We start from the raw sequence: 11,606 nt of genomic DNA, 5'->3' as shown, positions 1-11,606 counted from the left end.
AGCCCAAAAAGCATTTTCACGATGGACCGCCATTATAATCTTTTATAATGGTGGATGTCTGTTGACAGGACACCTCACACTGCAAAGAAGTTAATTATTATGATTATTATGTTTTATGAACTTTTAAACCATGAAGGTTTTATAATTGTAAAACGTTCTTAGAGCCGAGAAAAGTGATTTTAAAATTCTTGAGCGGGAATCTGCAGGCGTGCAGAAGCAAACCCAGAAGCTAGAAAATTTTTGGGCTTATTATGTGCCAGATGATAAATTTCTATTCGATTGAATAGGTGCCATCTTTGTGTCCGGTATCCAGTTCCTATAACACATCCTCTACTTAGGCACAGCAATATTTTGAGCTAAATGCTAACATCAGCATGCTAACATGCTCACAACAACATCAGCATGTTTAGCAGTTAATGTTTATGATGTGCTACCTCTTGGTTTAACATCTTAGCATGCTAACATTTGCTAATTAGTCCTAAACACAAATTACAGGTGAGGCTGAAGGGAATGTCATTAGTTTTGCAGGTATTTGGTCATTATGCAAAGTTTTGGACAAATTAATATTTTTACCTGATGATGGCGCTAGCTTAAAATCAGAGGATTACCAGAGTCATCACAATTCATCCTGATGGGAACATGAATGTCTGAACCAAATTTTGTGGAAATCCATCCAATAGTTGCCAATATTTTTCTCTCAAAACCACAGAGCGACATTGCCATCCCCTGAGTCACGCTACTAGTGTGGAAACACAGGTTAAATGGGCCAGAAAACAGGATGTTAAAGTAATCATATCTTGATTAAACAAAGAACTCAACAATAAACTGAACAGCGTGGATGTCCTGTAAAAAAGGGCCAAAGTAATCTCCATATACTCAGGGGACTGAGGTCACTTGGAGTGACAAGGACACTGTTAGGAATATTTTATGACACTGTGGTGGCATCAGCAATCTTCTAAGCAGTGGTCTGCTGGGGGAGTGGAAGTACGGAGAAGGACAGAAAAAGACTTAGGCCTGGAAAGTCCTCTGGATTCCATAGAGGAGGTGGGTGGGAGGAGGATGTTAGTCAAGCTGACGCCAATCGGCAACACCCCTCATCATCCCCTGCATGAGACTGTGAGGGCCTTACTGCTACACCCATAGTGCACGAAGGAGCACTATGCAGTTCCTTCATACCGACAGCAGAACAGTAGCGTACTGTAACACTGTTGTTGTCTCTGTCTCCATCACCCACCACTTATAACATCACAGCTTCTTAGCACAATATGTATCAGGCAATATATCTTATTTATTCATTCATAATTTTGTCATTTATTTATCATCACATTTATCTTGAGCAATAAGACTTTATATCGTTTTCTCTTTTTGTCCAGTGCAATAGCTTATTTTAGTACAAATGCTACATACCATGTGTGTATTACCACTGCAGGTCATATCTCTGGTATGTGATAGGTGTATACAGTGCATGTAGTTTTTATAGTTTTTATTTATCACTCACTCACTCTTTTCCTTCTAATTGTGACCTGCTGTAACAAGTAAATCTCTCCTGTGGGGATCAATAAAGTTTAATCATTCAAGACCTCCATTGAGTTTTAGAATAATTTTGTGATGCTGTAAAGCTGGGAAATGCTATCTTTATTATATGGACTATTTGCTGCATGTTACAGACTGCCCAACGTTGAAGGGAAACTTGGTTAGACACAACAACAAACAGACTGGATCAAGTGAAAGGTAAAGAAAAATGTTTTATTTCTCTGTATGGTCCTTTCCATAATGTTGTCAGACACTTAAAACAATCTGAGCCTGTCAGTGGCAAAAACTAGCACTTTTAGTGAACGTACATTGATGGGGTGCTATTGCCCTGTCAGATTACATTGCAGCCCATTTTGCAGCTGCCTGCTGAAGTGCTTTCACTCAATACTGGACCAATTTAAAAAACTTAGTCACTTAGACACAAAAAGATTGGAAAATAGGGTCCAGGTTGAAAAATCCTGAAGTTTCCCTTTAATCCTAAATCTATCTCTGTATTAGGGATGTGCAGAGGGCCCAGTATTTGTATTTGTATCTGTATTTGTTGAGGCAGCAAAATTATTTGTATTTGTATTAGAATAAAAGTTGAAAGATGCTTTAAAAATCCTGTTTTTGTTTCTATTTTAATTTTAGAAAATTAAAGTGTTACAATAAGTGTTTATGAAGTGTTCCCTTGGGAGCACTTCGCGTGTGTCAGTAGCTCAACTTTATCTCTGGGGAACACCCCCAACTCTGGGACTGATGTCCAAATAATGAAATGTGCGTCATGTAGCAGGTGGATGTGACTCCCCTCGTTGAGACCTGCTGATAGACATAACAGTGGAGCAAAGGACAGAGAGTGAGATAGCGATGTAACTGACCTGCACGCTGGTATTTGACTTTTTTTTTTTTCCTTCCCAAAAACCAATAATTGTTAAAATATTTGTATGAAACAAATATTCGTAAAAAACCCACTATTTGTGCTTTGCCGAATAACATATTTGTATTCGGGCACACCCCTACTTTCTATCTCTCATCCCCAGATTCTCTGCAAATGCTCTACACTTTTATATCCATCATCTCCTGGATGCCTCATTGCTCTTAACTCCATGGCTGTATAAAAAGGCCACAACTTGAACGCTCCTGTTTTATGAGTGGCATCGTCTAATAGCCAATTGTTTTCACAGGCTCCTTGTGGCAGGGGTTCAAATGTCTAAAACAGCCTGTCACTGTCACATACACTGTAGTGTATTACTTTAGTTGATGAGGTGAGGAAACGGGGGACAAGTTTCCGAGAAGAATCATTTTTCCTTTCGCCCTACATTTAAATCCTATCACAACTGTTTTGTCAATCACTATTTCCTCTCTAGAGGCTGTATAACTTTAACAGATTTCTCAGTCTGAGGTCACGGCTTTTTTAATGGGATATTGTTCTCACAGGGAGGTTTCTGCTGCTCTCTGAAGGCTTTGGAAACCGGCCACATTGGCCCTGGAAGTCTTCAGGGGTGAAGAAACCATCCGTCTACAGGTGAGAGGTTCCATGCCATCTGAACTGGCTACTGGTTAAACATGTGTTTTAGCCATCAGCACTGTGGAGATGAAAGGGATAAAAGGTGACCTGTATTTTCTCAGTAGCTAAATGGCACTGACAGTGACATGCTGGCAAAAGAAATTGTTATTTTAGAAAATTGACTTGAAAACAGGCTTGAATTTCAGTAAGGATCTGTTTTAGCAATCTCTACATCTGTTTTTACATAGAAATGAATTACACCCTAATAATTAGTGTTTCTGTGAGAGGTTTTGCAGAAATTCTTTGCACGTCACTCTCCTTCAGGTTAAGTTGTTTTGATTGATAAAGATGTGTCTTCCTTCCATTAACCTCAAGTGATTTATATCCATTTAATTTTCCATCATCAAGATGTTCTGATCAATATTACACATACAACAAATATTCAGGGAGATGGCTACATTCAAGTTAAATAGATTTTGCTGACCCCACCCACCATAGTTTCGAGTCACACGCAGATTATTTTCTTGAATAATTGCCTATAAAATATCACAATACAGTGAAAAATGTCCATCACATTTTCTGAAGCTTGAGGTGATGTCTTCAAATAATTTGTTTGTTTAACCTTAATCCTACCAACTGGGGAACCTGCAGACCCCAGAGGTATATTTTCTGACTTTGTCCATCAATTTATTCCTAATGTCTTCATATCATTGTTTTCTGTTTCTGTTTTAATTAGTGCTTTTTTAAAAATACCAATGTATTGAGGTTTTGGGGGACCCCAGTCAAAAACACCCAATTCAGTTTATGCAGTTTTAATAGATGGAACTATTTATTGAGTTCATGTTTACCATGGATCCCAATTTAAAGTATCACACACTATTGGAGGGGTAGAGGCACTCTGTCAGTCATTTTGAAGGCTTTGTAGAAAGATTGTACTTTGGAAAAAAGCTGCAATTTGTATTAAAGAAAAGTATATATTTTCGTTTTACACAATATGCAAATTAACTGTTACTTTCCTAAAATAATAATGTTTTGGGGTTTTTTTTCCAGATGACATTAATTACATAACTAATAAAGCTTTGAGATGAAATAAGTTAACATTTTGCTATGATGGATGTTTCTTACAGTAGTTTATTCTTGGGGTCCCAAGGGACCCCAGATGGTAGTCCTTGAATGTAAAATATGTTGGTAGGATGAGAGTTAAACCAACAGTCCAGAACCCCAAATATTCAATTTACAGAAATAAAAAGTAGCAAATCCTCACATTTGAGAAGCTGAAAACCAGTGAATGTTTGTCATTTTTGCTTGAAAAATATTTTAAACGATCAGTAGTTGCCGATGAAATTTGTCAACCAATTAATCAACTAATCGTCTCAGCTCTAAATATATCCTTTGTATATCTCTCCTCCTTCTTTACAGCACAGTCTATATATTTTATTTACAGTGTTTTTTAGCTTAATATCATGTAGTAATTTTTGCACAGAAGGAAGGCTGTGGATCAGTATGAACAGGAGGAACAATTACAGCAAGAAAAAACCTGTTTCAATGTATATTTTGGCACCTGAGGACAAACTTAAAAAATTGTGAACCCCTCCTTTAATCTCTACAATGCAGAAGTTCACTTCACTGTGATACTAAACCTGGGTATTAACTCTTTCACTTGACAAAAAGAGACAAACTGTTAATTTATGTGAATATTTTCCAACTTTTATTTTCAGTTTATTCATGATTTTGGTACAACATGCAGTTTGCTCACAAGAGAGTAAACCTTTTGTGTTAAATGAGTCTGGCTGTTGCAACAACAACAAAAAAGAACTTTAACTTTGTAATATGAACACGTTTTGATATTTAGATACATCTTTATAGAAACAATAGCACTGATACTGTGTTAAACCAGGATATCTATTTCAGGAACAGACAAATCCCCTAAACTCAGTGATGTCTTATTTGCATTCTTGATTCTCCTATAAAATCTGATTAGATTAGAGGCATTGCACATTAAGGTAAAATCAGATTGTGTTGGATTAATCCTTACAAAGTAGTGGGGTAAATTGACAAAATTAACAAGTTTATATTAAGGCGTTACTTTAGGAGGCCTCCTAACATCCTCCAGGGTTTGTACTGTAGAGAAACCACAATATAGCTGCCTTTTATTATGAAATGCAGGGGATGGTATGACTCTGGCTTTGATGTTAGAGCTGCTCTGTCAACCAGCATGACCAAATTACTTGCAAATGTTGCTATGTACCAAAATAAAAATAAAAAAAAGAAAACTATGAACATTTTCATCTTGTACCGATTTAAAATGGCTCCACACTATCTGATTCCTTCTCACAGAGAAGACAATAGCATACATTTTCATACTTAAAATAAATAAACATCATGGAACACTGTTCACATTTTTTAACATTAATTCTTTACTGCCATTGCGCAGATTTTCATAATGCTACAAAACAAACATCAGCCTACTAACAGCCTCGCAGTGGTTTTTGAATTTGAAAAGTGCGACAAAAGGAGCTCCTCTATAATGTCATGTTGTTCTTTATGGTGTTGTGGATATAACTGCTGTGATTGTACTGAAGTGTGTTTAGTGATATGGTGTTTGTGGTCAGCTACAATTGAGGAGTAATACATTGATCATGGATATTTAGTCCAGTAATATCTGTCCACTATGTCACATAGATATCTACAGATTGATGGATAATTATTCAGTCTTCAGACGCTTTTCCATTATCGTCTTTGCAGTGCCGTCATTAGTTCCTATCTTCTGTTCTGAGACAGTCCAATTACAGTGATGGATGATTTTCAGTGGTTATATGCACTTCTCCTGTATGTTTGCGGTCTCATCTGTGAAGGTTACTTGTAGTGCCGGGTTGGAGCACATTGGAAGTTCTTTCAGTGGCCGGCCAGGCGCTGTGTCCTCTAAATCAGTCTGTGGAAGCCCCGTCTGAGGTCCTTCCACCTCCTGGGGGCCCTGTAATTTCTGTTCAGCTGGTGGACTGGAGCTGCCCTGTGCCCCTTCTTTAAATGACCCCAGTCTCCCACTGTTTCCCCCGGAAGGGTACAGAAAGGTCTGCGAGGTGTTAACCATCTCCTGCAGCTCACGTGACACCAGCGACGGGGAATCCCGAGACAGGATGGAGGAGGAGAGGTGGCCGTCAGCACAGCGGAACTGCCCGCCGTTCCTCCGTCCCCGCCTTCCCATTTTGCAGAACAGAAACTTGATTTTTTCCATCAGCTTGAGGACCACCGTCTTTCTGAGAAGGATGTAGATCCAAGGGTCAAGGATAGGGTTGACGGAGGCCATGCGGATGGCCAGCAGGTCTTCATGCAACTCAGATTTCTTAAATGTCTCGTCTCTGAAGAGTTGGTTCATGAAGATCCTCAACTGACAGCATAGGAGAGAAAACAGAAGTGGTTGATTATTAATCACGGATGCATTAAGAAGTGAAATAAACATCCATAAATTGATTGTTTATGAAGTAAAAGAAACATGGAACAACTTTTCAAATGCAAAAACAATTTGAGTGAGTGTTTTTACAAGTAAAATAACTGTTTATTTCACATATTCTTACATGGTTGGCATGTGCTGGTCAACTCTAAATACACTCTTGGCCAAATTAAACATCTGTGCAACCACAGCCGTGCAGAGATGGCAAGAGGCCAATAACAATAGAGTTACATTTCTCACCATCATTCATCACAAATGAGCCTTTGGCTTTTGGGCTCCCCCAGAGTCTAATCAACAGCCATCCTTTCAGTGCGCCAGAATCACAAAAGGCTTGATGTTTATTGATATTTTAATGAGTAATAGAAGTGGGGTTATTAATTCAATCATTAACAGATGCAGGAATTTGTGTTTGTCATTCTGCAGTGAGTAAGCAAGAATATGGCAGAAATAAGCAAACTGTTTGGACTGTTTGCAAACACATGAGAGTTGACATTTTAAACCACAGATGTTCCTACGTGTGTGAGCATCACTTGCCCCCTCAGTAAGATGCGTCAAAGATCTAACAATGGAACACAAAGTTCAGTTTCGAAGAACTTTGAAAGAGAGGTTGCACCTGCAGCGTGCACACAAATGCAAAGGTGATATAGGCTATTATTGTTTACCATCTGCCAGTTTGTGTTATTTAATGTTTTATGTAACCTTATTTAAATAAGTTTCTTTTATACAAGTGCAGAATCTTTTTATTTTATTTATTAAATTAGATTTCACTTTATTATTTTAAAGACATTTAATTATATTCTCCAAATCTGCATTTTCGTTCTCTGAGTGACTCAACACTTATCTGTTCTTCCTTAGGCGTAAACAACCTATTGCGCACATACGTAGTTTCCCCAAAACTCACCACTAAAGGTATGGAGCAGATGAGAACCACAGCGGAGGTGGCTATAAGCAGGATGACCATCTGGATCTCTGCTCCAGCCAAACGTCCGAAACTCCGTCTGCGCCTGAGCTCCGCGATGCGCCGCTGGCCTGTGCCCAAAGACGTTCGTCGAATGAAGCGCTTGTGCATCAGGATCAGAGCCCCGCACACCATCACGTTGCATATGACAGTGGCCAACACAATGACTGAGTTCACACCTGCGTACATCAAGTTAAAAGTGGCGACTGTTGTTTGATTGTTCTGCCAGTCGATGAAACACCAGGTTCTCGAAACTTGCAGCTTCACCTGGCCGAACCCCATGATGGGCAGCGCGCAAAACACCATGTTGGTAATGTAAATGGCCAAAAGAGCCAGCGCGGCAAGTTTTTGGTTGACATATTCGTTATAGAAATATGCATGGTTTATTGCCAAGTATCTCTCCACTGACATGGCAAACACAATGCTGAGCTGGACCAAGAAGAAGAAGAGCAGGATGAATCCAGAGTACTGGCACAGCGGGTCTCCTCCCGGCCAGGAGCCCTTCATGTAAGTGGCAATGGTGACCGGGCTGGCCAGCAGGGTGCCCAGGAGGTCTGTCACTGCCAGGCCGCACACAAGTGTATAAAAAGTCGTCTCCTTTTGTTCCTTTCGTGATATCCGCAGAACCACTATGGCGATGACATTTCCCACCACCCCAAAAATGAACATTATCACCGGGATGGTGATGTTGTGAATTTGCCCGGTGGTCATACCTGCAGGGAGTTCTCTCATTGCTTCACACTAAGCAAAAGCTTTCCTCTCACTTTCGAAGTAGTGACACTTTCCATTAAATTGCGTTCTCCAGCTTCTCCGACATTAGGCAAATCCATCATCTCCATAAACGTCTCTTTTACGCACAGAATTCAAACTCCATATTCCAAACTTCAGTGTCTGATGAAAACACGAGGAATCCACAAATAAAATTACTTCAGAAGCTTTGTGTTGGCAAAAGATGCTCCCCAAGACTGCGAGCGGCGCCTCACGTTGTTACCTCACTCACAACTGACAGGGAAGTTTCTTTCTTGAGCCACTGAAGGCAGCTCCTCCTCTGCATATCATTTAACCAGTGGGCTGTTAGAGAAATAGGCGCCGTGTGTGCAGTCAGGTAACGCATGCAGAAAGAGAGGGGGAACACGCGCCACACGTCGCATATGTGTTTCAGTTCTTCATTGTCAATGTATCTCAACGCACGTGCTGGTTTAAATAAAAATGAGTTAATTTATTAAGAAGTCTGCATGTGTAAACGAGGCTGTAAAATGTGGAAAAAACAGACAGACAAACACAGAGACCACAGCTGTTACCACATGACCTGCGCATTGCAATATGATTCTCACTTGAAGCATTAAGATCGAGAATTAATAAACTATTCGTTTTGGAAATCATACTGACGAAACAAGACTGCGGGCATCTCTTCAAAAATGTCCAATCAGCAGAAAAACTGAAATGATAGTGATTCACTGTGAGTTGTCCAGAGATTCTTCTGCTCTGAAAACAGACTTTGTTGGTGTATCATACAAAAAGTAGCAAGTGCATTTAAGTACTGCAATTACTATTGCTATTATATATGCTATTTTACAGCAATAGTCACTTGGTACTGTGTGTGCAAAGGTGGTGCAGTTCCTTTACTTTAAGTAAAAATACTCCATTGCAAGTAAAAGTCCTGCAAGTTTTACTTAAGAACAGAAGTTTTATCAGCAAAATGTATTTAAAATATACAAAGTCAAGTAATATTTCACCAGAATAGCCCCTTTCTGAGTGTTATATTATTGTATACATATTATTGGAGCATTATTAACATTTAGTCAGTATTTTGATGTTGCTTAAGTTGAGAAGGAGCTCATTTTTTCCTACATTATACTGTACACTGCTGGGTATTTAATAGGTAATTTAATCTGTAACAATGCAATGTATTTCATTAGCACATCATAGGTTTTGTATGTGAAATATTGATCTGCAAAGTTCTTACAAATAAATGTGATGGAGTTCAATATTTCCCTTTCAAATGAAATGGAGCAGAATTAGTATCAGGAAATGGCACTCAAGTAAAATACGTCAAAAGTGCACCACCACTGTCAAGAGTAAGATTTTATGTACAAAGAATATGACTCATTGTTACAGACCAGAGGTTTTCAAAGTGGGAAGTGGGCCTCCACAGGGGCCTCCAAACAGTTTCAGGAGAGGCTCAGTGAATGCAAGTGAAAAATATTAAATAAGTTATCAAAAGGAGATCACGTAGAATAGCTTAAATGTGTGTGATTTGGTTAAAGAGATAGTTCAGAGATACAGTAGTTTGCAGGAATTTTACTGCTTTTCCCACTTTCCCAGAGTCAGAAACAAATAAATGCCTTCAGACAGAGCTTTTTTTATGTATTTAGTGTAGTCTGAAGTTTGTCAAACAACAATATCAGACTATCTTGGCTCAATTGTTGAGTGTCTTTAGGATCAAATAACATAATCTAACTAAGCAAGTAAACTAAGGGGGCAAGGGAGGAAGAGGTTGTTTGAGGGGGTGTTTGAGGGGGTGCCTTTTTCCAAGCTGTAAGAGGAGGCCCAAAGTCTCAGCCTATTGAAAACCCCTATAAAGACCAAACTTCTTGTCAGTATATAAAGGAGCCTTGTTCAAATAAGCTGCACCTAAAATGCTGCTTACATGTTAATGCATCAACACTGAAAAACACACACAATAAAAGGAGACATTCTGCATGAAAACATTTTAATCTTATCACTTCTGTACCTTTATTTTTTTACTTAAGTAAAATGTTAAATGCAGCATGTTCACTTGTAATGGAGCATTTCTACATTGCACAACTCTTAGTTGCTGATTCACAGAGTCATGCTGACATATAGTGTGATCCTTAGCAAAGGATATTGATGAAATAGAAGCAAATATCAGCCACCTATGTACATTATTATTTACTTCTCACACTCAGTTCACAAAAGTCAGAAACCTAAACACACAACTGCATCATCTACATGCACTTTCAACTTTTAGTAAAAGCACCTTATCACTACTGTTGCTCATCCTATAAACTTTCCACTGAGTCACTTCAAGACTTCGTAAAATTGCAAACCAAAACCTCAATGAATTAAACTATAAAAATCAAATAATTTATTGAAGACAGTTTTAAAATGTAGCTAAAAGGAAATAGTAAAAAAAAAAGATTAAGTGGTGTAAAAACACTTTCTTTTAACACTGAGATTTTTTAATTTGTCAGCATTCTGTTTTACTTGGGGGCAGTCGGATTGTGTCCCCGAAAGCAGCTGCGACTGATAAATATATAAATGTTTGTTAGGACACAATCAGGAAGTTGACAGTGTGTTCACTGAATCAAACAGGGAGTGACTCACTAATTTATTCTGTTATTTATGGTCTATAAACAAATTGTTTTAGAGCAGGATGTTATTGTTGGTACACTTTTACAAAGTGGTGGAGTGATCTGTGGTGCATGCTGAAAACGTGTCATATACTCCGCTAAACACTGACGAAACCTAGAGTTACCACTTCCTCTGACCTCAGGGTGAGGTTTCTCTCCGTCTCACAAAGAGGAAAAGAACATTCGTGGTATGAAGGGTGAGGGTGAAGAGTAAATAAGTCAGCTACACTGTGATTTGAAAAAAAATAATGTATGGTTGCACTAATATAGCATTTGCCTCTGCTGCTATGACCAACAATAAACATAACTTATGTTGCCATTGAAATTAAGCTAATAGCAAACACATGGAGACAATATATCATGTATATAGAATATTAATATGAATCCTGTAAAAGTGTTAAACCTGAATTAATTATATTTTTGACATTAAAATTAAATCAAATGCCTCTGTGTAATGTGGACAGGTTGCTTATATTGCAGCACAAGACAAAAGTGCAAAGCTGGCACTGTGGCCTCTGCACTGAGAAAAGGGTGTTACTGTGTTTGTAATGAAAAGAAAACCGCATAAGACTTCACCATATTTTATTTGCAGAGTTTCGAACAGGAGTTAGGCCAGTCTGTTGCACAGAAGTAGCGTATTAAAACTTTTGAAACTTAAAGACATAATCCATATATGTACAAAAAAGGTATTAAAAGTGAAAACACAGGATTAGAACCTGCGAGCACTCTCAAACTGATTGGATGGTCTTAATGCAGGAAGACATTATAAATACTAAATCAATCAAACTGATCAAAACACTATAT

General features: G+C 38.5%; 1 protein-coding gene across 1 annotated transcript; it reads right to left on the bottom strand.

Annotated features, from left to right (window-relative positions):
• Window positions 1–4,704: 4,704 nt before the first annotated feature.
• Window positions 4,705–8,704, bottom strand: ptger4b (prostaglandin E receptor 4 (subtype EP4) b). The gene is made up of 2 exons (XM_042396027.1): window positions 7,372–8,704; window positions 4,705–6,407 (listed from the first exon to the last, which is right to left on the bottom strand). Exons 1-2 carry the CDS (start codon window positions 8,158–8,160, stop codon window positions 5,832–5,834), a joined length of 1,365 nt encoding a protein of 454 aa, XP_042251961.1. The 5' UTR covers window positions 8,161–8,704; the 3' UTR covers window positions 4,705–5,831.
• Window positions 8,705–11,606: the final 2,902 nt, after the last annotated feature.

Source organism: Thunnus maccoyii, chromosome 19, assembly GCF_910596095.1.
Source record: "Thunnus maccoyii chromosome 19, fThuMac1.1, whole genome shotgun sequence".
NCBI classification, from domain to species: domain Eukaryota; kingdom Metazoa; phylum Chordata; class Actinopteri; order Scombriformes; family Scombridae; genus Thunnus; species Thunnus maccoyii.
The sequence above is the reverse complement of the archived record's forward strand: the minus strand, read 5'-3'. Positions and strand labels throughout refer to the sequence as shown.